The sequence below is a fragment of the Astatotilapia calliptera genome, chromosome 7, assembly GCF_900246225.1.
Source record: "Astatotilapia calliptera chromosome 7, fAstCal1.2, whole genome shotgun sequence".
Classification (NCBI taxonomy): domain Eukaryota; kingdom Metazoa; phylum Chordata; class Actinopteri; order Cichliformes; family Cichlidae; genus Astatotilapia; species Astatotilapia calliptera.
In genome coordinates this window covers 41,059,707-41,087,652 of record NC_039308.1, presented here as the reverse complement: position 1 = coordinate 41,087,652, position 27,946 = coordinate 41,059,707, and the positions used below count along the sequence as shown (strand labels likewise).

The window sequence follows — 27,946 nt, the reverse complement described above, 5'->3', positions numbered from 1 at the left end:
TGTGGAGTTGTGAGGATGTGTGGCAAACGGACCAGATTTAACGGATCAGGTATTGCACAGATTATTTATAATAATCTTTTTTTTTTTTTTTAAAAAGAGAAGAAATAAGGCAAAAATAAATATACAGCAAGTTCATACAACATTTACATTTTTAGTCAGTCAGATACTAGGTTTTTAGGAGAAACTGTATGTGTGTGTGTGTGTGTGTGTGCGCTGATTAGTCATCCCACTCATCGTCGTCCTCAAAATCCTCATCTTCGTCATCATCATCATCTTCATCTGAGAAAAGAAACATTAAGATGAAGAAGGCGGAGAGTTTTCATATTGGCTCAGTCAATCAAAATCTAAACAGGAAATAAACGAGTGAACAGACTTTACAGATGACCACACATGTGCTGACAGACACACACCCCTAATGGTAACCTTTGCTCAGTCTCCCTGATGTGCATTCAGGGATAGCTAGCACGCACGCACGCACGCACGCACGCACGCACGCACACAGTGGTGAGAGGTGGGGCAGTGATAAGTACTTGACTACATGTTTGATGAGAAAACTAAACTGAAATACTGGTAATTTTTCTGATTTCAACAACAGAAGAAAAACTTAAAGAATAAACAATGAACAACAGGTTGAAAGGTCCATGGAGAAAATCGACTGACAGAAAAAGGAACATTTTCAGGCTGCTACCTGAGGAATGGATGGCTTTGCTCCTCTTCTGCATCACTTCCATGAGAGCACCAACAATGCCTGTGGTTGGAGCTGGTGTCGGAGGGCCGGACTCTGGATGATCCGACACCTGGGAACAGACAAACAGAAAACATAAAAAGAATTGCAACATTGTAGCATTGTAACACAATCCAGAGGAAAGTTGTGGTTCAGAGTTTGCTCTTCACATTATTGTTTTAAGATGAACGTTTTAACTTTAAATGAATCTTATGGCATTTAGACATTTATAATGGAAAACTGCTCATATGAAAAGGTAGATTAAAAATGTATTGTCTTAAAATGCATCTTTTCTCGTAGTTGGTAGTCTAGTAGGTTTCTTCACTGCCACCTTTTGCCAGTAGTAGCAGAAGCTTTTGGGGGTGAGGTGGAAAAACTCGGGATGAAAAGTGGAACATCAAGTTGTATTTTTGCTGAAATACCCATGTCCATTCACTACATGTCCTCTTGTTTTCTGAATAGTCTTCACAAAGGCACATTTGCAAAAGATATTTATGGAATTTGCTTTAAATGACAAACAACCCAAAACATAACAAACTCTCATTATACAAATTAAAAATCATGCTAAATTAGTTGAATGTTATGCCCACACTGCAGTACTTTATATACACTGTAGAAAACCTCATAATTGAATTATAACATAAGACCTAGGTTCAGTTTTACAAAATAGATTATGATTATGAAGTAGATAAAACAAATGGGGAAACATCAGATCTCTGAATACATCTTTTTCCACAAAGGATCTTGATTACATTAATTTTTAAGTCTGACTTAAAGGCAGACTGAGTGACTATATGAAATGCATAGATACGTTTACACTGCCATAAAAGATTTGTCTAAAAAGGGCTGAATATAGGAAAAGCTTAGTTTTGGAGTAAACAGTGGACAGGCTGATTTAAGCAGTAAACAACAAAAACAAAACATTCCACTGGTAATTTTGGTGGGCTTATCTGAGACTGTGGTTAGCTGGCTAATAAGTAGTAAAATTCCCAAGTAGCTTATGAAGAATCTACCAGGAACTACAATGTGGGTTTTCACAAAAACAAAACAAAACCCCAGAACGAAAGGAAACAAAAAAAGGCTGTCTTCATATGTGCAAATAAAGCCTCAAGTATTTATTACGTATTATTGTAGTGATCGCAGTGATCAAAGGGACTGACTCACAGTCTTGAGCTGGATTCCCTGTCGGATCTGGTCCAGCAGGGCATCTCGTCCAGTACTGGAAGTTGGCACTCTGTTGTTTTGCTCCACCTTCTTCAGCTGGGTTCCTCCTCTAATCTGCTCCAACAGCACAGACTTCCCACTTGGACTTGGTGAATGAGGCGAGTCTCCACCCCCACCTACGCTATCTGGCTCTGGAGGAGGAGGTGGGCCAGGTGGGGGAGGAGGAGGGGGAGGTGGCAGTGCAGGAGTGCTGCTCACCACAGAATGCTGTGCCACTGGGAGAGGTGGAGGGGGTGGAGGTTGGGGAGTAACAGAGGCATGTAAAGGAAGGGGAGGAGGAGGGGGAGACTGGTGGTGGTGGTGGGATGCAGGAGGCGGCTGGTGACTTCCCCTGGTGGGTGGAGGTGGGGGAGGTGGGGCACCCAGAGTTCCCGGTCTGGAGGGAGGTGGTGGAGGCGGGGCTAAGGCCGGGGCCCTGGATGGAGGAGGGGGAGGAGGGGCTCCTCGGCCTCCTCTGGAAGGTGGAGGTGGGGGTGGAGCCAAGCTGTGGGGCGGCGGAGGAGGAGGCGGAGGGCCGCCTCGAGAAGGTGGTGGAGGGGGTGCTGTAGAAGTAGAACACAACAAGAAACATCCTACGTTTAACTCTTGTGCAGTTTTGCGCCACTCTGCTGCAGCACTGTGATCTGGGGAAACATCTGGATCTGGAGCTCAGAAAAGTAACTAAGCCCCAAAGTAACTAAGCCTACGTTCACACTGCAGGCGAAAGCGCCTTTCAAAGCCGATCTGGGTCACTTTCGTATGTGGTACTGAATCCGATACATATCTGATGTTTCAGAAAGCGACTGCTGTTTGAACGGTCATGTCGCATTAAATCCGTCTTTTACGTCACTGACACAAGACAGACGCTAATTATCAGCGCCGGAGACATTGTGAACGCTTCCTGGCCATCCAGTGTAGATGTCAGTGAAACTGTTGTGAAGACAACGTTGGAGAAACGTGAACATTTTATTTGTACTGTATAATCTGCAGATTCTGACAGAAATCTGCAGCTATCCTTTGAAGCGCCGCTCCTCTCTAAAACAGCAATAAGGATAATCATTAGGCCATATGTAAATAACAAAATAACTTAATAACTTAAAGCAAAATTGGGAAACGTAAAGTTCGAAACAAGTCTTTATATTAACGGCCATCAGTCAAACAATACCGTTTGGTCTGGGTCTAAACGGCGCGTTGTGTGTGACATCTTCTTTTGCGCATGCGGGCCGCTTTGAGGGTTCACACTGGAGCGCGTTTGCTGTCACATTTTATTTGTAGTGTGAACAAGCAGACAAAAAAAATCGGATTTGATCAAAAAAATCGGAATTGAGCATTAAGACCTGCAGTCTGAACGTAGCCTAAGGGTCTAATGTGGGTCAGTTCTTACCACACTGCAACAATTACTTATGCTGCAGGCCCAGTCTGCTGCAGAGCAGGTTGTGTTTGACACAAGAGATAAATTTGTAAGAAATCACCATCTATCGACCAATCAGCTCACTGGAATTTTTTTTTAGGAAGAACCTAAAAACCTCTAAATCCCTGGAAACTTTAGAGATCGTCTGAAGTCTTTATCTTTCCCTGAAATGCACCAAGTAAAATGATACTTGAGAGCTTAGAGTCTTATCCCTGTCGATGTTTCTCAGTGGTATAATGCTGATTACACCAACTTTTCCTAAGTTAACTAGATTAAGTAACCACAGATTGTCTTACTAAATTCAAACCACCTTCATGTGACTGTAGATACCTGAAATATTTGAAGCCACATGAGTAAAATATATCATGTGCATGCTAAACTAACTTCATACTACAGGCTACTCTCTCAAACAAGGCATTTTATAAACTAACCAGTATTAGTCTGCAACACTAAAAAAAAATAAAATTCTTATAAAATATTAAAGATAAATGAGGGAACGACTCGCATTATTAGAAAATAGGTAATTAAAGAGGGGTTCAATTTACACCAACACATACGCTGGCACTGTCCTAAATTCAAACACCTCTTTTCTAACTAGTCCATGGTAACATGATTCAAACAGTCAGGACAGAAGAATCTGAGTACGTTTCACAAAATAACAATTCAGACTCAGAAAAGCACTTGATCTGCTCATATTTGCTGTGTGATGTGAAAAAAAGGAAGCAGGTGGCAGCTCAAGATAAAACCGTGAGAAGAACTGCAACATGTGAATTTATAAAAGTTCAAAAATATCAGATCTCTGACTTCATACACTGACCAGTGAGAATCAACTGGATTTTTATGAACATTTCACTTAAATCTGGCATTTATTCAGTTATTAATTATTTTTTTAATGATGAAATATCCCCAAAACGATGAAATAGCTATGTGTTTTGGAAGTGGTAAACAACACAATAAAAAAAATAAGCATTTTATTCTAATTTAAAAAATGTAATTAATATACTGTATCATTTCTGTGTTCACAGTACATTTTTGAACAAAGACATTTCTATTTCTAGTTCAACAATTTCTATTTCTCTGTGAAAGACAAAAAATGGGAACTTAAAACTCTTTTTTTTATACTGTTCAACAATTTGTAATTATCAGTTCAGTTCACAGGTAGGTTAGTGTGTGTGTGTGTGTGTGTGTGTGTGTGTGTGTGCTCACCCTGTCTTCTCAGCTCGTTCTTGACTGCCTCCACCCCTCCCTTCTTCTCGATGAAGTCGTAGATGACCTTGGACGTTTCTCTGTCCTTCAGCTGAGCCTCAGAGATGCCGCACATGTCGAACAGGTTCTTCAGTTCAGGGTCCAGGTTATTCAGCTGTTGACAAAGTATATTTTAAAATACGCTTTACGCTGGGGAGGACCTTATGAAGAACCTTATGGTGCAAAAACCAGGCCAGCAACTCAAATATGACTTTAGCCACAGAAAAACAAAAATACTTGGGTGGCCGTTAATATGGGCGTTGGTAACAGTGACGTAAACTTCATCTAATGCTTTTTAATGTCTGATGGCAGCAGAAAGAGACAGTAGATATGTCTGTATATCAATAACATGTAAACCCAGATACAAGGTAAATCAAAGTCTTATCAATCAGAATCAACTTTGTCATTCTTCCCCTTCTGTGGTGTTTCTGTCCTGCTCATATCACACAACCTGAGCCCGTCATCATTGCTATAAAGCCCAGCATTTGTGCAGGAGTTTATGTCCCATTTCCCCCTTTTTCCTCTCTATATGAAGTATGTCCATGTGTTTATAAGTCAAAATTATGTTTTCATCCAGCAAGTAACTAGAGAATGAGAACTGTGAAAAGTTGCACATTCATAAACTTAAAGTGTGAACTTTATAAGGATGTCATGTTTCTGTATCATCTCTGTCCTGTTGGACCCTCAAACCCAAAAACACATCCGCCTGTTTAATGCTCCGATATATTCAAAATCTAAAGAAAACTATAGTGTACAATTTTCTAATCCAATAAAAGAATATTTACTACATCAGCTTACCTTTCATTTTATTTGAAATCTACAAAAGGATCACATCTTTTTAGCTTATTTGTAGCTGTCACTGTGGGATATTGCCCTAAATATAACTACCTAAAGCTTCCACACAGTTGGAGTGGACGTATTAATTTGTTTGTGAGATAGTCACAGAGATATAAAACAATATGAACTAAAAATAAATACCCTGAACACCAAAACACTAGGTGGCTGCCACAGGTGTCATCTTTCTCATACAATGTAGTGGAGAAATAACAGGTGATACTACATGACATTTAAAATAGAAACTCTGCTGGGCTGTAAAGTGTGTTCTTTGGTTTCTGTGTGGATGTATGTGACAGATTTCACTGTCTTCACTGAAGATGACTGACATTGGTCCAGAAAGGTAAACACGATGCTTGTTTTGTGAATGTCATAATGCTTGCAGTTTAATTCACATCTTTTTGTCGATACTTTTACAGTTTCCTCTTTTGATTTTTTTATGCTGTGCAGACAAAAACAAACAAACAAAAAAACAAAACAAAGGACTGAAGTAAATATGGAAGAACAGGTAAGTTTGCTGTTCAAAGATGTATCCGGGCTAAGGCTTTAACCTTGTATGTTACTTACTGTCACTGTTTGTCTATGGAAATATTAACTCCTGCTGAAGATCTTCAATTCAGTTTCAATTTAGTCTTATTTATATAGAGCTGAATCACACCAGCAGTGGCCTCAAAGTGCTTTATATTTTAAAGACCCTTTAACTGAATAAAACTGGTTTTAAAAGCTAAACAGCTCCCTGTTTATGTTGGATTGTTTTTTTTAAACTAATAATAGACTTCCTCATGTTCTAGGTCTGATGAGTGTTTAATTTGTCCGCAGTGCAGGAGCTCAGACTGACGCTCAAAGTGCCGTGTGACACCTTGTGGTGAGCAGCAGGAAATGCACACTGGCTGTACCCTGATTCCTGGTATCCAATCAGGTATTTTTATTTTTCTTATGCTTATGTGCATTAGAAACATTTATCGAAGCTTTAAAGATTATACTAACCTTACAGGTTTTGTTTAAAGGATGCTACTAAAATAGATGTTTTAGCAGCAACTGAGTTTTTTGTTAGTACGATTCATTTCCTACGCACAGCCTGATCTGCAGTATAACTGCTGTGAGCCATTTTTAACACATTGGTCTATTTCTTCAGAAATCTTTAGACAAAATGTGATTTCTGTAACTCATATGATATGATCAGCTGGAGAGAAGATAACTGACACAGGTCTGGATTAGAGAAAACCCAAAATAAACTCCAACATCTGCATCTTTTTTAAAATCATTAAGGTTATATGCTGTACATTCATTCCAACTTGGAAAAACACTTCAAAGAAACCATTAAAAGCCCAAAATTACCAAAACATTCGCGCCCATGTTGAGTGTATGCAAGCTTCTGATAACAACTGAATGTGAAAACAACAGAAACAGTCTTTACTTGTTAATAATTTTGGATAAAAATGCTTAATGTGATTTACAGAAAAAAATACTTTAATGTTGCTCAGTGGAACTTTGTATAATTTTGTCTATTATCAGACTTCACTGACACATGATGGCTCTCTTACAGCAACAGGAGAGGTGTTTAACTGTTGCTAACAGTAACAGTTTTACATTACCGTATTTTCACGACCATAAGGCGCACTGTGCTAAAAGGCGCAGTCTCAGTTATGTGTGCCCTTACTGTATTTAACACACACATAAGGCGCACTGGACCATAGGGCGCATACAAGTACCGTATGCATATTTAAAAATAAAGCGGGAGCAAACCTGAATTCAGTACCTTACTCACATTTCTATTGCCGGTAATCGTCATCATCAACAACACACAAGCATACAAGTGTGCATATTTAAAAATAAAGCAGGAGCAAAACTGAGTTTGGTACTCACATTTTTATTACCAATAATCGTCATCATCAACAACACACAAGCATACAAGTGTGCGTATTTAAAAATAAAGCAGGAGCAAAACAAAGTTTGGTACTCACATTTTTATCATCAATTAAACCCATCGAAGTCCTCATCCTCTGTGTCTGAATTGAACAGCTGCGCTAAATCTCCATCAAACATGCCAGGTTCACTGTCTTCACTGTCAGAGTCACTTTCCGTGCCGTGCGGCTCCTCGGAAACGATGCCGGCTTTTGCGAAAGCTCGAACAACAGTGCCAGCAGACATGTTAGCCCAAGCATCTACAATCCATTGGCAAATTGTGGCGTAACTCGCCCGGCGCTGCCTTCCACTCTTAGTGAAACTGTGGTCTCCACCGGTCATCCATCGCTCCCAGGCCGCTCGCAGCCTTACTTTGAACGGGCGGTTCACACCGATGTCCAGCGGTTGGAGTTCCTTTGTCAGGCCTCCCGGAATGACAGCAAGCTCACAGTTCATTTGCTTCACAAGTTTTTTCACATCGGCTGTGAGATGGGCACGCTACCGTGCTGGTCCCCTTCTTCTCCACAGTGTGACTCACCGGGATGTCAAAAGTGAGCGGGACCTCGTCCATGTTAGTGATGTGGCTGGGCTGGATGTTTTTGTCGCCGATGTGTTTGCTGCAGTAGGAGCAGAAGATGGCCAGCTTTTCCTTATAATCCGCTGGAAGTTGCTGCACTACCGTAGTCCTGGTCCGGATGGGAAAATGGCACCGTTTCATAAAACGAAAGCACCAAGACGGACCTCCTTGGAAATGTTCAATGTTCATCTCTTCAGCTAGTGAAACTGCTTTTAGCCGAATGGTGACCGTCGAAACGCTTCTCCCGCTCGCTCTTTGCTCGATGATCCAACGCTCGAGTCTTTCCTCCAACTCGGGCCACCTCGCCTTATGTCCGCGGAAACTCGGCTGCGTTTTCTTGACCTGCCGGAGCTTGTTTTCCAGCTTCCTCCATTTGCGAACCATCGATTCGTTAATCTTAAATTCTCTCGCCGCTGCTTGATTTCCATGTTCCTCCGCGTAGCTGATGGCCTTCAGTTTAAACTGTGCTTCGTAAGCGTGTCTCTTTGCCATTTTCAGGGTTGTTAAAACAACGATGTCCTGCATAATGCACATACCTGTTCTTTTATACAGGTATGTGCGATTGTCCCGGTATATACGATCAACGCCCACACTTCACCCTTTAACGTTCTCATGGTGTTCTCTACTACGTCCTCCTTACAACACATAGGGCGCACCGCGCTATAGGGCGCGCCGCACTTTTTGAAGAAAATCTAAGACTTTTAAGTGCGCCTTATGGTCGTGAAAATACGGTAAGCTAAAAAAAACAAAAACACAAAACTAAATTTAAATACTAAATTTAACTAAAAACAATGCCAGAAGCCTTTAGAGAGCGATCTACATGTTGGTCAACTACATTTTAGATATTTCTGTATAATTTTGGAAGGTTGAGCAATTTCTAAAAGTGTATCCTGATCTTGTCGGGACAATAAGTAACTGTGAATGGATCCAAAATGTATCTGAATGGGGCTTGCAGGGACATGACTGATCTGGGCCTAATCAAGTCTGAATCCATCATCCTTATACATTTTGGGTCTGTAAAGTAGACACATAAAGCTTTAAACAAGTACGTTTTAATTAATTGCAAGTCATATAGTAATGTATCATAAATGATCCAGTAACACACAGTAAATGTTGCCAGTACAAGGAAAGCGGAAGACAGCGTGACAGCTACATTATTGCCCACAGAGTCAGCGTTACAAAGATGTAACCTACAGATGTTTTTTTGACCTGACAGAAAATCTCCAAATTCCTTCTGTGCAGGTTCTCAGATGCAGAGCAGGAAGCAACAAGAGCCAAATTTGTGCGATTTCATCAAGCAGCCACCACACAAGTCACTACTGTGCTTGCTTGTGTGTGTGTATATATAAAGGGGGGTACTCACATCAAAACCTGTGTTTGGATCCCAGCCCACATGACCAATGTGCCTGAAGAAGACAGATGTGTAGTGAGATCATGCAAACACGCGTATGTAAGTACACAGAAGAACATCAGCTGGTTAGCATGTGCACATGATACACAGTGAATGCACACACTGCACTCTGATAATGTGGCCATTGAAGGCTCTCAGACGTTAATGTAACATGTTCACTGTTGCCACAAAGGAGCCTATCATTGCTAGATCAGACTGTACAGACACCACAGTCCAAAAACTTTATCATTTGTCATTGTGTTTCAAGTTTTAGGGTGTGTAAAGCAGACTTTTGCTTTTCTGCTGTTCAGTCTCTGCCTACCAGCTAACACCAGCCTTTCTAATCTTGTGTTTTCCAATCAGCAAGCTTGATACAAGATTCTTTATTCGTCACATGCATAGTTATACAAATATAACACGCGGTGAAATGTAACCTGACACAATCCACTGGTCACTGTTATGGTGACCTTGATTCAGCTGCTTTCACAGAAAATCTTTTGGCTGGGTGAGCTACAACTCTATCATGATTACCTGCAGCTGGGAATAGTAGTCTTCCCACTCTGGAGTAGGGCTGTGCGATATGACCAAAATCTCATATCCCGATATAAGACATCTATCGTCCCAATAACGATATAAATCACAAAAATTTAACATTTTTTGTAAATTCTGTGAATCTCGGGCAGCTCGACTTGTGGGAAGTGTTTCCAGCTGGGCGTCATGTAGCTGGAGTCGAGTGTTTTAACCAATGGATGAATCGATACATTTTTAGACATAAGTTGTAAAGGCCGCAGTTTTCTTTGTAAGTATTTATTACACGGCGTGCTGCGGGGAAAAGCCTGTTCTAACGTTTGAGTCTAAGGTTTGTTTTCTAGCACCTGACGGCTCTTTTTTGCTTCTCATCCATAAACACTCTGCATACTCTTTCACGTCATTCAGTTTATTTTGAAAGGTCTCAACAGGATCTTGAGCTTTATTCTGAAAGGTTTATGTGGAAAATAAACAAGCAGACACGCGGTGGTTTTACCGTCGTTGTTGCTAACGACAACGCATAAAAACAGGCACTTGTCCGTCTGTAGTGTGGTTATATTAAATATAAGAGAAAGAGAGAACTTTAAGAAATTAATATAGCCACTACAGTGACCATCAAAATGATGAGAAAATATTGCCGTAAACAGTTTATTTTGCGACACCACAAAACAAACGATAGTGTAAAATGAAACGATAGATGTTTTTATATCGTCAGCCGATATATATCGTTATATCGAACAGCCCTACTCTGGAGATCAACTATGAGCTGGAGGTGTGAATTAGGTCATATTTGTGGGTTTCACAGCGTGGTATGTGTGCATATGTGAGGATATATATGCACATGTGCTAAAGGGACCACGTTTTTAACCCCTACCCTTGTGACAGTAAACAACAGAGAAATAATCAGCTACATCTCGTAGACAATTTTCAACCACACCAACTTAGACTGCAGCTGGTGGTCCTTGTTCTGCTCTCCCACTCACAGCAGATCTCCACAGCAGAACTAGGACTACTGTTGCCAGGTTAAATCTAGGATACTGCAGTTGAAATCTGTTTGGCCACAAGACAAAAGGCCTTAAGAGAGCAGAATGGCCACAAGAGCAGCTTGCCCATATGGAAGAACTGCAGTTACTAAACTGTCAAAATTTGATTGTGCAATAATAAATATTAATAATAAGTAATTTTCTCCATCAACAGATGAAAAAGTTTAACTACATGATAAAATATGTTCATTATTTTAGACATTTGATTTGGTTCAATAAATAAAAAAAAAGTCTTATTTGCTCAGCACTGGAGCACTCAGTACACTGTGTGGTGTGACTCGGACTCACTGGAAGTTGCTCGGCGTGCCGATATCGGCCTTCGTCAGTTTCTTCTTCTTGCCTTTGGTTTTCTTGTCCTTCCGGCTCAGGCCGCTGTGGCTCAGCATGTTGTTGATGTGATATGGCTGTTGATGGCTGTGGGAGTTGTGGAATCGGACATTGTTGATCTCCGGGTTCTTTATGTCTACTGTGGCCACATGCAGAGTTGGGCCTGTGCATGTGGAGGAAGTTAGCAGAAAGAGTTGAAAAAGTAACAACCACTATAATTTTTTTAATGATTTTTAACAACTCAGATTTTTATTGTCACATATTCAGCCAAAAAGTATCTTTGTGTGTGTGTGTGTGTGTGTGTGTGTGTGTGTGTGTGTGAGAGAGAGACACAAAATACAGAGTGAGTGTGATAAGTACTGATGATATATGCTGATGATACAGATGAGTATCGCCAACTCATCAGAAGTAGCTCGATGATCTTCATCGAACTACTACAAACCGCCTACGATGGCTCGACCAGCCAGGTACGCATTCATGACGAAGTGTCCGAAGAATTCCCCATCATGACAGGGGCCCGGCAGGGCGATGTGGTGTCACCGCTGTTGTTCAACATCGTCATCGATGCGATAATGCGCAAAGCATTCGAGGGCCGCCGCGGAGTCCAAGCCTCGACCGATCGATTTATCACCGATCTAATGTTCGCTGACGATAGCGCCATTTTTGCCGAAGACGACACCGAGGCAACTCACATCCTCTATGACATTTCCCGGCACTCCAAACTGTACGGCCTCAAGGTTAACGCCGAGAAGACCAAAGTCCTGACCACCGACGGCTCACCAACGATCGTCCACCTCGATGGTGTGCAGATCAAACAAGTCCAACAATTTCAATATCTGGGGTCCCTCGTCGAGGAGAAGAAAGTGGCATCATCAGTGGAGATACGCTCCAGAATTGGGCAGGCGGCGGCAGCATTTGCTTCCCTGCGCTGGTGCGTCTGGAAGAAGAACAACATCTCATTGGCGACAAAGATCTGCCTTTACCGAACCCTGATCCTGCCCATTCTACTTTACGGCGCAGAGACGTGGACAATGCTCAAACACGACCTGACCAAGCTCGAAGTTTTCCAAATGCGTTGCCTTAGATGCATTCTCGGCGTTTCCCTTCACGACAGTCATTCGAATGACACCATCCTCACCAGCTGCGGCAGCCAACCGACGATCAGCGACCTAATCCAGCGCCGCCGACTCCGTTGGTTTGGCCACATTTGTCGAATGGACCCAAGCCGCTACCCCCATGGCCTACTCTGCTTGACCCGCCCCACCGATTGGAGGGTGCATCGAAATGCACCAAAGAAGACATGGATTAAACAAATCCAGGATGATTTGAAGGCCCTTCGACTTGACCTCGAGCAGGCAAGAACCATCGCCTTAGATCGAAAAGCGTGGAAGATAATCGTTGATCAAGCAAGAGAACCTGCGGCACCTACAGCAGCGTACTGGTTGCGTGGCAGACCACCGCCGCTGGTCGCCTGCTAAGGACAAGAAGAACTCATCAAAACATTGGTAGTGTTGTGGTGTCACTGTTTTAGTTTTTATTTGTCATATGCAAGTTAGCACAGGGTCAACATTGGAATGAAATGTGTTTATGTGCGAGTAAATGAGTTTGTGTGTACATATTTGTATGCATCTTGACATCATGAGTTCAGTATTAGGACAGTGCAAAAACATAAAGGGACATCCATTGTGAGAGATTTAAACCTAGCACAGCACCTCTTGACAGATGCAGCACTAATCATGGCAGCACAGGAACAAGCTCCAAGTACAAGATCCATAGAAACTGGGTGCAGGCTGTGCACAGATGCCCCTGAGACAATCCAGCACATAACAGCAGGGTGCTAGCAGGCAGGGCATACATGGAACGCCATAACCAAGTGGCCGACATAGCATACAGAAACATCTGTGCTGAGTATGGCCTGGAAATCACAAGGTCAAAATGGGAACCCCCCTTATGGTGGTGGAGGATGGCTGAGCTAAGATCCTGTGGGAATTCCAGATACAGACGGACAAAATAGTGGTGGCTAACCAACCGGACATAGTAGTGGTGGACAAGCAGAGGAATACGGCTGTAGTGATACCGAATGAAAGCAACATCAAGAAGAAGGAACATAAGTACCAAGGGCTCAGAGAAGAACTCAAGAAAATGCAAAGAGTGAAGGTAACGGTGGTCCCATTGGTAATCGGAGCACTACGTGCGGTGACTCCCAAGCTAGGCGAGTGACTCCAGCAGATCCCAGGAACAACATTCGAGATCTCTGTCCAGAAGAGTGCAGTCCTAGGAACAGCAAAGATGCTGCGCAGGACCCTCAAGATCCCAGACCTCTGGTAGAGGACCTGAGGTTGAAGGATAAAGATCACCCACCCTTATTTACACAAATATATATATTTTAAAGGCTTAACGCCTGTCTGAGGGAACTGAAACTAAATTCCATGAAATGCTGGTTTGCTCTTAACTCTAGGAAAATAATCCAAGCAAGCGACCCTTTTTGACACTCTTACAGTGCCATCAACATGCCTTGCTATAACCCCATGTACCGATATGACAGAAGGCTGCCACAAACTGTGTGGTTTCATCCGTCTGCACTGAGCATTCATGACATATTCTTTTTTTAATGTGCACAATGAACTGTCCATGTTGTTGGTGCAAGCCATACAGTGTGGAAATTCCTTGTAATCTCCACAAACTGAAGTAACATCTGACACAGCCACTAATCCACTAGTAATCTATGTCTGAATCCCTGGTTGCACCCCCACCACACTCCCCAAGAATTCTGGACTTCTACAACTAGACCAACAGGTCTACCTCATCAGCAGCCTAAGGACTAGGGTGGGATGGGGGAGGTGCTTGTTTCCCTGCCTTCAAACAGAGCTGTTGAGGTACTTTTGCTTTGATATCAAAATAAGTACTTTAATAGTACTGACTGAAAAGAAAATACAAAGGATTAATCATTTATAAAATTCTAAAAACTAACATCAAATATCCATCCACACTGATAACCACATTTTACAGCTTCTTAATTAAAGCAAGGACTCAAAAGCAGCCATCTTTAACCAATATCCAACCTAATCATTTAGATGAACAAAAATGAAGAACGTGCTAATTTCTATTTTGAAAAAAATTCACAAAACATGAATGAAGTTTAATAAATATTTTAAACTGATGTAATACATAATTATTAATAAGAAGTCCTGGCATTAGCAGGTACAATACACACATAACAATCAGTAATGCACTCAACCACCGTGGCCTGTATGCACGCTCACCATGCAAGGCTCCACAGCTGAAGAAAAAGCATGTTGAAGCGCAGAACAACATTTAGACAAGGTCAAAGGTCAAAGGCACTGCAAAAACACAATACCAACAGTGAAGTTTGGAGGTGGGAACATCATGGTGTGGGGCTGATTTTCAGCATATGGCACTGGCATGCTTCATGTAACTGAAGGAAGGATGAATGGAAAATGTACAGAGACATTCTTGATAAAAACCTGCTGCCATCTACCAGAATGATGAAGATGAAATGAGTGTGGATGTCTCAGCAAGACAATGATTCCAAACACACAGAAAGAAAGAAATTCAAGTTGCTAGAATGGCCCAGCCAATCATCTGACCTAAATCCAGTTGAAAATCACTGGAAAGCACTAAAGCTCAGAGTTTATAGACGGGGCCCACAGAACCTTCAGGACTGTTTGTGGGGAAGAACGGGGCCAAAATCAGACCTGAGCAATACATATGACTAGTTTCTCCATACTTGAAGATGTTATCACCAACAAAGGCTTTTGTATGAAGTATTAAAACCCACACCAGAGGGTTTAAAGAGAACAACAGAAAGCGTGTGGTCTACATACGGCACAGAAAGGTTTCTCCATAAACCAGATTTAACCTGCTTCACTCTGTCAGTGTGAGAGCCAGACTGTGAAACAATGCTGCCAATGTGTTAGGAAACAGTCTAATGGAATTTCTCAAACACACACACACACTAACACACACACACGTTCTGTAGGACGAACGCTGTTGTCATCACTGTCTCGCCTATGCGGTCATACAAGGAGGTCCTTCTACAAGACCAGTGTTTGCCAGTTTGATCAACACTGCTCTTAAACACTGGATAATGGGAAATGGACTGGTTCATATATAGCGCTTTTCTACTTTGAGCACTTAAAGTGTTTTACACAACTAGCCTCACTCACCCATTCACAAATTTACACCCATTGCACAATCTAACATTCAAGTGCATTCAGACTCCGATGGATGATAATATGTTGCCCAAGGATATCTGGCATGCAACCACCAACCTTCCCCGTTAGTATGTGACCTGCTCTACCACCTGAGCTACAGCCACTCCTACAGCCACTGCAGCTCTGAACTGTTCTAGAAATAACTAGCTGAACTGGACATCAGCTGGTTCTTATTCTATATCCTAGTACAAAGTCAATGGATTCCTTACCAATCGCCATCAAAACTGTCTGAAGTTCATGTGTTTAACAGCTTTCATTTAATGGTCTCTCCACTGTAACCATCAAAACCCACACAAGCAAGTTCAAACAGATATTCCAACTGCTAATTCACTCAGTAATTTTCAAAATACACACACAAAGAACAAAACAAAACAAAAACTAGAAGGTCAATAGTAGCAATCGGGTGCATTTGTTGGGCATATTTGGTGGTTTATAAGCAGATGATCTATATGTACGAAACGGCAGTTTCTGAAATCTAAGTGTTACTAATGTTTAGGAGGTGTATTTACAGAAAGACCTGTCAAACCACCATTTAATTCAATGTAGCAAAAGAGATTACATGAAAACTGAACCAAGAAACTAAAAGCTCAACATGTATTTGCGCACAGATAATTACTGCAGTCCTGGCTTAGATTCTTAGAATTCATTTATTTAGAATAGTAACCTGCTAATATTGGAAATGATTGAGTGCCTATATTCTTGGTTATTCAGTGCTTCATATGCTACAGTTTTAGCATATTTCTATCAATCCTCTATTGAATCCTTGGATAACTGAAGCGTTTACTTTGCCATTTCTCCACATGTTGCATCTTGCTGTATTTCTTTGGGTTTTTTTTTTACTTCAGGGGATGAATGACATCCTCATTTTATTCATTTCTATGTACTTGTTATTGAATTTTTTAAAGCCTGAATGAGAAAAATAATTTTTACAAAATTAACTAAAGTTAAGAGCCTACGTAAGCAAAACTTATTAAGAGTTTAACATACCATTTTTAGGGTCGCCTCTTTTCTCTGCAAAAGAAAAATTAACAGAATTATGGTTTCAGAAAAGTAATCACGAGTCAGCAATCTTTAGAATGTATGAAGCGGAACTTATTAAGAGGTTTTAGTGAGAAAAAAAAAAAAAAAAGAGTCAGAAAAGTGCTTTTTAGGTTCAGTTAGTTCTGTTAAAGCCCTAAGCTGCAGAAATGCTGCTTCACATATGAAAAAGCATTTTAATAGAGCAGTCAGGTTATTCTTGGCCTGAGCAGAAAAAGAAGAGAAGCAAAATATTTGAAAGCTCAACTGTGTTTGCCATACAGCGTCCTGCCAGCTGTGCCAGCCCCGTGAGCCTTTGAACCCTCAGTCATCGTCACAGTTTGAGAGGTGCACTTCAAAAGGCCAACATGCTGGAAGGAGCTGAAGGGAAGTCAGAGGAGCCTCACAGCAGAGACATTTACTCTACTGAGAAAGACTGACAGCTTTACAGCAGCAGAGAGAAAGAGATGGAGCACACAGCAGCGAAGCGAAAGAAAAAATAGAAATAGGGGAACAAAACCCCACAGAAACAAACAAAAACACAGTCCCAAACCAAACCTGTCAGTGGAAACCACAGCTTGATGACTGATATGAGAGGTGATTTTTTTTTTCTTCCGAGAAATACTTTTGGTGAGGATCAGTCCTCTACAAGCCTTCCACTGCTAGTGTCCGGAGAGTCAGTGCTATTCACAGCTCAAAGTAGAGCTGTTTTTACTTTCACCACTAAACAATCCTGCACTTTTAACTACCTCCCCTCCCTTTTCTAACAGTGTGCCAAACTCTAAGTCAGCCCCAAACCTGCCTTTAAGGCAGTGACTTCTGAGCCGCATTCAGGCTGAGTGAGCAAAAGATAAGGTGTGTTCTCCAATAAAAGTTGTGAAAGGTTAAACCAATTGAGGAAGAACACAAAGACAAACTGATACATTAAAGTTCACCTATTTTCCGCTGTCGTCGGTTGAGCAAGTCATCAATGGTGGCTCTGAATCGTTTGGCTTCTTCTTCGCTGGCGAAGTTCAAGCCAATCTGACATGTCTGAAAGAAAGAGAAAGGGTGAAATGTGATTCTAACAGCTTTCTCTGAAGAACAGAAAAACTGTGCAACATTAAATCGTAATACACTGTAGGTGGATAAAGACAAGCCTGACAACTGATATTTGGAAATATGAAAGAACCACACAGCCTTATTTTATGCTGATAAAATTCTTGGTGAGAATAGACTCTAAAAACAGGAAGACTAATCATCTGCTGTAGACATTCAAGTCTTGAAGAAGTCAAAAGAAAACAAACACTTACATCTCCTGCAAATGTAATGAAGTAGGGTCTGGAGTTGCTGATGAAGAAGTTGTGGTAGAGTTCCTGTTCGAACATCATTTTCCCTTCCTACAGAAAAAAATTACGGAAAAATGAAATTGAAAAAAAAAAAAAAGTTCAGAAAAAAAATCTGACTTCTAATCCTCTACAACTTAAATTCATACTCCCAACAACCCAAAGAGAGATTTAAGAGCTGGCTGCTTGTTCAAGAAATTAAATGTCTTCTGGAAGACAATGATGCATTTTGGTATCCTTGAACACACCTCCATAAGGAGCTCACCTCCACTTAGTTAAATGAAAAAAAAAAAAAAAAAAAAAAATCACCAACAACACAACCAACAAGAAACTGCCAAATATTTGCAGCATGCATTTTCTATCTACAAGTAGGGCTGGGCCGTTAATTAGAAATTCAATTAAAAATTTGGCTTTGAACACAATCAAACAATTTAAATATGATAAAACAATTACTTATAATTTTTAAGCATAAAACTTGAGCCCTGCCTCTCACCCTATGACAGCTGGGATAGGCTCCTGCGCCCCCCCACGATCCCGAAAAGGATAAGCGAAAGCGAATGGACGGACTTGTATTTTATGTTGTGTAATAAATTAAACGCAACGCCTTTTTTCATATCAGTACGTTTACTTCAGCTCCAGCCGAGATGACGGAAGAGTACTTTTGGTCAACGAGCACTGACTAGAGGAAGTAAAAGTTACAAAAAGGTTTTTCAAATCAATTTTATTTATATGGTGCCAAATCACAACAACAATTGCTTCAAGGTGCCTTTTCTGCAGGTGTCTCAGCATTTCCTAGTTTCTGTTACTCAGTCCATGGGACTGAGGTGCTGGGTTTATTATTGGCCCTGCCATCGCACTACCTATAGTTATAATACAGGTCATCTGAGATGCAAGTCTGCCGTCACCTGCACCCACAGACCACCCTCGGTGATCAATACCTACTCGTCTGGTCCACAAACAGTATAAAAAATAAACATAGTTTACAGATCTGAAAAGTGAAGCAAAATAGCTTAAACCTGAATTCTATTTAATGGCCACGAGGAGACAATACTTCTGGCTGCAAATACACTCTGAAAAATACTTTCCGCTGAGTTAATGAGTAAAGATAACGAGTTTATCAGTCACTTATTTTGGGTCATACTGAATAGTACTGACTGGTCATACAGTGTTTCAGAAAGGCAGATTATCCCTGTTACATTCATGGCTAAACGTGAATGTAACAGGGATGGTAACAGTCAGACCCTCCTCTCTCCTGTCACATCTAGTTCAATCAACAGATGGTTTGTTAGCTTAATGCAATCTTATACTTCTGAAATAAAACCTGACCAAAATAATCATGACTGTCCTTCTTGTCATAATTCAGCATTCCTTGATTCTGATAAGTGAGCAGTGTTTTTTCCCATTAGAAAGAGAAAATAAATATATACATGCATATAGAGCAGGGCGATATGGCCAAAAATATTTATCACGATATATATTTGAAAATTTGCGATAACGATATAACCGACGATATAATTGATGCGAGTCAAAATACAACTCCACAACATTACTAGCGCAAAAAGACAACCTTCCATTTATTTTCACTTAAACAAGAAGCTGGTTTTTATGTACATTAAAGCTTTATAAAAATGTAACAGTGCAAATGCAAATTCCTTGCTGAAAGTTTAACCAAAAGGCATTTCCAGTAGAAATGGGCTGACATATCCTGAGCATAACCATGTATAATATCCACTGAAGTTAAAAAGAGGTGCTTTGCAACATTAAACTGCAGTGTGCAGTACGTATTTTTCGGACCATAAGGTGCACGGGATTATAAGGCACATTAAGCGAAACAAAGCAGTCAGATAAATCAAACTTTATTAAACTCATTCTTCTTGCTTCCTCCACTTCTGTACCATTGATTCATTAATGTTGAATTCTCTGGCAGCGGCTCTATTCCCATGTTGTTGCAGTATATTAATGACTAATCTCGTATTGTGGATGGATTATCTCAGTTGTTCTCCTGACTGAAGTTTGGTCCGTTTACAGCATCCTGCCATGCGATTGCATTTGTCTCTAACTATCAGGAACCTTAACGTTAACTTTTATAAGTGGAAAAGTGTTAGTGTTCGTCCTCCAGCTTCACTGTTTATGTTATGCTAACATAGCTGTGTCGCTAGCGATCAGGTAGCACATCATTATATACCAGCTAGCCCAACATCAGTAACCCTACAAACGTCACTGCTGTTTAGTTTCCTCTCTTCATTTATGTTGGACGTGAAAGCAGAGCTGTACGTTTGAATTTTTTCAGAAATCTCTCAGTCAGAACATGCTATATCATGCTTAGGTAACTAGCGAGCTAACTTCCGCTAGCTTCCTGCTAACTTCTAACTCCGTTAAATGTAATAAATTTTGTTTTCATGGATGCCTGGAAGTTAAACTTCATAGTTACACCTGGTAAAGCAGCAATGCTGATCGTTTTATTAAAGATGAAAGAATTTAGACAGTTTTTAACTCTCAGTGATGCTGCAGTGTTCGTTTGACCTGAAGTATACGGAGTTTAGGACCCAGATTACTCCCAGATTTAAGAGCATCTTAGTCCGACAAATACGACAATAACGACGGCCGCTTGCATGTTCTGCAAAAAAATGTGCTTTGTCGTGTATCTGACGGACAAACACCAAACCAGTTTCACATCACTGAAGTTGCACCGTTTTTTACAAACCAATTCTGGTTCATCTGTTTCACTCAACAATCGGCCATGTGCGTATGAAAACAAAGGCTCTGCGCATGCGCGTTTTACTCATATTCTATCGCGATATTTCATTTTCCTATCGTTGTCTAACATTATACCATTACCATGAACGGTATAATATGGCCCAGCCCTACATGGATATATATACAGCTTAAGTCCACACTGATATTACTTTGAGAGCCTGTATCCGCCTCAGGCAGTAACCACACATCTGATAATTCATTTTGATCCATTTGAGATGTGCAACTGAATGTACATCATATATAAAGTGCTGTTCTAATTAAGTCAGTGAACACACAGAGTAAATGTGAAAAGTCTGGCCACAACCCTCCACAGAAGCACTGAGAAAAAAAACTAAACAATTTTGTTCCAAGCACTATTCTTGAATAAAGTCTTGATGCATGCTCAATCATCCAGGAGAGGAAATCCCAAAAAGTTGATTCTGTTTATCTGGACGTAGCGTTTTCAGTGGGAGAAACGTTTCCACACTCATCCAGGTGACTTCTTCAGTCTCAGCTGACTGCAGGTTTCCCCAATCTTATAAACAGTTCATTTGCACAATAACTGAAACTAGCACCACTGGCAAACAGCGTTATTGCTGTTTTTGTTGATCAGTGGTCATCACAATTTGCATATTAATGATCAAGGAACTGACCTCACAGCCCATTGTTTGCCAGTGATGCTAGTTTTAGTCATTGTGCAAATGTACTGTTTATAAGATTGGGGAAACCTGCAGTCAGCTGAGACTGAAGAAGTCAACTGGATGAGTGAGGAAACGTTTCTCCCACTGAAAACGCTACGTCCAGATAAACAGAATCAACTTTTTGGGAATCTAAGTAACCCCCTTTAAATCCGTGTTCTTATTTCTTTTACAAACAAGATATGAGTGTTTGTGAACATTAGAGGCAGATTCTATTAAATGCACCGATTGCCTGTTTCCAGTGCTGTAACCACTGCTAAGCTAACTGGCAGCAGGTTCATATCTCAGTTTTTCTTCTGACAGAAAGCAAAGAGGAAGAAAGAAGAAAAAGAAAATTCCAAAAATGTGAAAATAATCATTTAAGATGCATCTTTCAACTATTCTGCGGTGTTTAAAGCTTTTGGATTGTTTCCGTTTGGTGTCACTCACCTTGATGTCAAAGACTCTGATGAAGTAGGATCTCTGAGGGTTGTCCTTGACAAGGCAGACCACTCCACAGCACCTCTTCACCCAGTTACAGCTCCTCTCAGCACCATACACCTGGACCACTGCTGAACACAGAGTCTGAAGCACAGATATGATGGTTAATATCATCACCTTTGTGATTTACAGAAAGAACAAAGACAACTACAGAAAAGAAGGTTACGTTGCTGAAAATGTAACCACTTTATCTCCCTCCATTTTTTCTTTAAGATTTTACAGACACACAATGTTCTTTAGTATATACCTGTAAACTCCATGTGTGACAAATGGAGGAGGAAACATACACTATGCAAAACCTTCAAACAGCCACAATTACAGCTGGGAGGAGAAATAGAGTTGGTTATCAGGGAAACACTGAGACCTTTGGAAATCAGATTATATATGTCAAATGCATTCTACCTTAACAGGGAGTCACAAATATCAAAGGCTATCAAAGGCCCTACACTGATTCGTGAGTTGTGACTCAGCTGTATTGATGTAGTCACAAACAAAACAAGAACTCTGATGACAAATGGCTGACTTTACATTTACATTAGGTGAAAAGTGAAGGACTTGTAACTCTTATACACCGATTCCCAACTTCAGGAGGGTAAAACTTAAAAGTACTGACACCGCCTCATTGTCTTACACTTTTCCACAGTGTTTTAACAACAACAAGAGGAGTCCAGCTGCAGTAGTCAGCACTGCACAGGTTTCAAACAGCTCCAGTTTGTGGTTTCTGCAGAGGTTGCACAGTGTTTGATGCACTGCCATGATTCCTCTGCAGTGGAAGTAACTCCGGCTGCTGAGGAAGTTAAGAGGAAATGTCACTGCGTCCTTTCCATCTGTAATTTATAGGTGTAGGTCAAAGGAACAGGTGCAAACACTTTTCAGCAGGAAATCACCAATCAGCATCCCCCAGAAAAGGTCAAAATGTGTTCCTTAAAACCTTAAATTAAAAGCATCTAAATTCTTACAGAGGAGAAGAATGCAGCAATGAACACAGACAGTGGTGACACTGCAGCCTCTGCAAGCTAAGATCTTAGCATCTGTTAACGATGAACGCAAAAATCAATATCTCAGTCATTTTTATATCATTAGCAGCCTGGCTGCTTCCTGTTAAACTCCTGATAGTGCCTACTACCATGAGTTCGTGCTAAAAATGTGTACATGCATTAATCACTGAAGACGTAACTGATTTGAGCAGTTAGTATTATGTAGCAAATCACAGTCACCTCAAGGCACTTTATATTGCAAGGCAAACACCCTATAATAATACAGAAAAAACTACAATACTCAGATGGCCCCCACAAGCAAGCATTTGGCAACAGTGGGAAGGTAAAACTCCCTTTTAGCAAGAAGAAATCACTGGCAGAACCAGGTACAGGGAGGGGCAGCCATCTGCTGCAGCCAGTTGGGGTTGAAGGGAAGAGAAAAAAAAAGAAAAGAAAAAAGAGCGCGAAAAAGAACCAGAGATTATTAATAACTCATGATTAAATGCCTGGCGTCTAAACACAGCGAGTGAAAAAAGGTGAGTGAATAAGAAATACTCTGTGCATCATGGGAAGTCCCCAGTAGACTAGGCCTATTGCAACAAAACTAAGGAAGGATTCAGGTCCAGTCCTACTTGCTTTATCAAAAAGGAAGGTTTATCTATTGTTGTGATCCAAATTGGAAGCAGAAGAGGGGCTTTATAGCTGAAGGCTCTGGCTCCCATTCTGCTTTCAATTTTCTAGGAACCACAAGTTTAGCCTGCAGTCCAAGAGCAAAGAGCTCGCTTATGGTGTTATGGTACTATGAGATCTTTTAAGATAAAATGGGGCCTGATTATTTAAGACCTTTTATGCGATGAGAAGGATTTTAATTAGATTCTGGATTTAACAGGAAGCCAGTGAGGAGAAGCCAGTTTGGGAGAAATATGCTCTCTCTTTTCTAATCTCTGTCAGTATTCTTGCTCAAGCATTTCAGATCAAATGAAGGCTTTTCAGAGTTTTTTTGGGGGGGACATTTTGATAATAATGAATTTCACTAGCCTAGCCTAGAAGTATAAAATGCATCAACTAGTTTTTCAGCATCACTCTGAGATAGGATGTTTAGAGATATTACACAGATGCAAGAAAGCAGTTCCACATATTTTTGTTTAATTTGCGCAGTGTTACTCAGTGATACTAGCAGCCAAGGTAATGCCATCCAGAGTGAGTATCTGGTTAGATGCCATGTTTGTAATATTTATTTTGCTATATAAGGACAATAACCTCAGTTTTATCTGAACTTAGAAGTGGGAAAATGATCATCCAGTTGGCAAGATAAGTGGGCCAGAGAGAGCTTGAAGTCACCCCGGCTTACCTCTAATCACATCTGAGAGAGGGAAAAAGGTCTTAACATTCAACCTTTTATGTTTAAAATGATACAGACTGTTAGTCTTGGTAGCAGGGGATCGGTCCGCCAGGGCCTCCGCTCCTGGCCACCGCCTGACACACACTGCACCAGACCCCTACAGCACCTCCTGTGGGTGGTGGGCCTACAGAAGGATGGGCCCATGTCCCTTTTTCAGGTTGTGTCCAGACAGGCCCCATGGACTGAGGCCTGGCCACCAGACACTCGCCCTTGGGCACCCTCTACGGGCCCAGCTCCAGGGCAGGGCCCCAGTAACCCTATCCCAGTCAGGGTGAACTGTTCCTCTGATTGTTATCGCTATGTCTGGTCCTTCACCCAGGACCAGTTTGCCATGGGAGACCGTACAGGAGGCAAAAGTCCCCTGAGAACATAGCCCCTGGGATCCCTGGGACACAAACCTCTCAAGCATGATAAGGTAGCGATTCACGGAAAAGGGTGGAGTACCCACTGTGGGACAGAGACGAACTGATGTCCCAAGTGGAGGAGTTTAAATATCTCAGGGTCTTGTTCACGAGTGAAGGGAGAAGGGAGCGGAAGATCAACAGATGGATTGGTGCTGTAGCTGCAATGATGGGGATGCTCTACCGGCCTGTTGTGGTGAAGAGAGAGCTGAGTGTAAAAGCAAAGCTCTCAATTTACTTGTCGATCTACGTCCTTTTCCTCACCTATGGTCATGAGCTGTGAGTAGTAACCGAAAGAACGAGATCGCGGATACAAGCGGCAGAAATGAGCTTCCTCTGAAGGGTGGCTGGTCTCTCCTTTAAAGACAGGGTCAGAAGTTCGGCCATCCGGGACAGGCTCAGAATAGAGCCGCTGATCCGCCACACTGAAAGGAGCAAGTTAAGGTGATTTGGGCATCTGACAAGGATGCCTCCTGGGTGAGTCCTGGATGAGGGGCATGTCCCACCGGGAGGAGGCCGGGAGGCCAAGGCGCACTTATTCTCTTAACCTTTTTCCTCACAAAGATCAGAACAAGGTCAGCATTATCTCAGAGTAGGTTAATTAGATATGTATAATTCAAGTGATTTGATTTTGTTTTTATTAGTATTATTTGATTCTGCTTTTGTTTTACTGATTCTAAATTACTTTAATAAAATATCCTGCATCACAAAAGTCTACATTATGGACATTACCTTTTTAGCCCTTTGTTAAACAGTACAGGTAAAAACCCGAGTATTAATCTGCTTTAATATAAATAGCTCTTAGAGGCCACTTCAGCCTTACAAAAGTAACAGACCCCTGGGACTTTCCCAAGTCACTAAATGAAACCAATGATTTTCCAAGAGAACCTATCTGGAGGGGAGCTGCCATTAACAGGTGTGGCTACTGGATGCCAGGCCTGCAAGGGTACTCAGACTCCCGTTTTTTCGCATGAGAGGAGGCAGGGTAGACACCTGGAAAGCTTTTGAGGCAGTTAGAATTGGGCAAGTCCCCTCACCTATCAGCTCCACATAAGCTCTGTACTGCCTACTGGGTAAGATCCATGGGATCAGAGATTAGGATTAATTTGACGGAGCTGTATTGGGGTGCTGGTCCTACAGATCGACACAGGTCTTAATGTCTTTAAGACATTCCTGCAGTTTAACTAAATGAATGAAAATCTATGCTATGCCTTCAAATGGTACTGCCTAAAGGAAGCCTATACAATGTACATAAAAGTGGTTCTAGCACAGAACCCTGTGGAACTCAATAATTAACCTGTGTGTGAAGAAGACGCTCCAATTATGTGAACCAATTGGAGTCGGTCAGATATATATGATTCAAACCAATGCAGCACAGTAACACTCACAGCATGTTCTAATCTCTGTAATAATACAATATGTTCAATGGTATCGAACGAGGTCTAGCAGGACAAGAACAGAGACGAGTTCACAAGAAGACCATAAGTAACCTTCACTAATCCTGTTAGTGTAGTGAGATGAATTTTGAAACCTGACTGGAAATCTTAAATTAAACCTCTCTGCAGATTATCAGTTATCTGTTTTACAACTGCTTTTTCAAGAAATTCTGAGATAAAATAAAGGTTGGACATCGGCCTAAGCTAAGACAGTTCGGTCAAGTGATTGTTTAATTCCAGCCACCTTAAAGGCCTGTTGTACATAACCCAACAGGCTTCTCGGCTTTTTTAATTATTGTTGAACAGCCCAGCCTTGAACACAGCACATTAACACCATGTACAGGTAATGCTGACAGACTGTCAATCTACTTATTTTCAAAGAAGGAAACCAGAGAGAAAAATCAATTGGAGAGAAAGAGTCTGACTAAATATCACCTATTACCCTATGATATCATAATGTTGCTGGGGAGACATCATCATATTGCAATTAAAAAAAGAAGGAAAAAAAAAGGCTGACGTCAGCGTGTTGTAATTAAAAAAAAGTTTTAGAAAACACAAGAGCTATCCCTTGTGCTGTCTGAGTGTTTTTGTGTTTTCTTGAATTTTATTTGTGAAGAATATAGACAGTTTAATATTACAGGAATGCTTGGTTCAGTGTTCTGACTCTTATCCTGACTACAGTGCTAAAAAGAAACCCTGGGTTGTCCTTTTGTTCTTCATCACTGATTGATAGTAAGATGTCCCAGCGTTATAAAGGGCTTTTTTTTTTTAATAGAGCAACAAACTCTTTTTCAGGCTAAATTAAGATTTTCTAAATTAGTGTGACACTGTTTACTCTCCAGGTTATATGCTTTAAAGTGCGTGTTTGAGAGTTGCACTAGTGAGTCAAGTGCTTCTTAATGGTTTTGCCTTTAGTAGCAGAATAACAGTAATTATTGGAGCTTCAATTTTAATAAATTTAATAGCAAATTTAAGAAGCTGCTTTTATCACCTGCGAGAAGAACTCTGTTGTTATTTTATTATTGTGGCTATCATTTGCATCCAGCTGATGAGGACCTAAAAGCACAAATGCGCTGTGTTCATCTTTAAAGAAAGCCAAGCTCAGCTTTGTACCTGTGCTTATTTACCAGGAGCGAGCATAAACAATGCTGACACTAAGAAAGAAAACTGTAAAAACACAGTCTCGGAAACCAAAACAATGAGCTAAAAGTCCATTTACTTGCATTGATTCTATCGATTCCCCCCCCTCCTCCTTGATATGCATGCACACCTGCATGCATCTTAAATGTTTTTTCTTCCATGTATTGGCTTAGCATCTAAAGTACTGACTCATTAAGGTTATCAGGAATTGCCCAACTAAAGTATTAAGTATTGTATTACAAGTTTTATTTATCGCTGGCCATTTCCCCCCTGACCATATTTATCTTTATGTTTTATTTATGAATAGTTGAGTAACTCATTCATCTAATTTTAAGCTATTCTAGCTGGACTGAGAAGCACATGCATTTCCCATACAATGTGAAGTGAATACACCTGCACCTACTTTTAAGTTGCAGGTGGTAAACAAACGCAGGAACTTACGGCGCATTTCCTGCCTAAGTAGCAGAACAGGCACTCGTTCTCCTGCGGGGTAAGGAGCAGGGAGCCGACGTTAACCGCCCTGCGGGGCGGCGGGTGGCTGTTCATGGCACCAGAATCTTGTAGTCGACCCCGAAACAATGCAGTTATCCCTGGAACGGGCACTACAAACGGCTGTATTTACAGAAAATCCATGCGGGCTCCGGTTGCTGTGGCCTGCAACCGGATCATCTCCGCTCAGTTCGACTCCGAGCAGGAGGGCGGAGGAGGATGTGGTTGCGATCTCTTTTCCAGTCTGGCTCCTGCTTAGGAAAAACCCTTGTATTCTCAGTTTGATGTTGAATGTGAAACCAGTGACTCGTTAAGTGTACGTAGACAGATAAACGCTCAACTTTCATTCGGAAACTCCAGCGACTGCAGCAGTAATGCGTACATCCAACATGGCAGCAGGAGGGAGCAAACCACTTTAAGGAT

General features: G+C 41.2%; 1 protein-coding gene across 2 annotated transcripts; it reads right to left on the bottom strand.

The window, feature by feature from the left end:
* Window positions 1-106: 106 nt before the first annotated feature.
* Window positions 107-27,946, bottom strand: LOC113026240 (neural Wiskott-Aldrich syndrome protein-like). Of its 2 annotated transcripts, XM_026174774.1 has the most exons (11): window positions 27,476-27,946; window positions 21,628-21,762; window positions 17,732-17,818; window positions 17,375-17,471; window positions 16,410-16,433; window positions 11,149-11,350; window positions 9,263-9,305; window positions 4,545-4,698; window positions 1,889-2,490; window positions 689-797; window positions 107-279 (listed from the first exon to the last, which is right to left on the bottom strand). In XM_026174774.1, exons 1-11 carry the CDS (start codon window positions 27,578-27,580, stop codon window positions 218-220), a joined length of 1,620 nt encoding a protein of 539 aa, XP_026030559.1. In that variant the 5' UTR covers window positions 27,581-27,946; the 3' UTR covers window positions 107-217. The 2 variants fall into 2 exon arrangements, with proteins under 2 accessions (XP_026030559.1, XP_026030560.1); XM_026174775.1 differs by lacking the exon at window positions 16,410-16,433.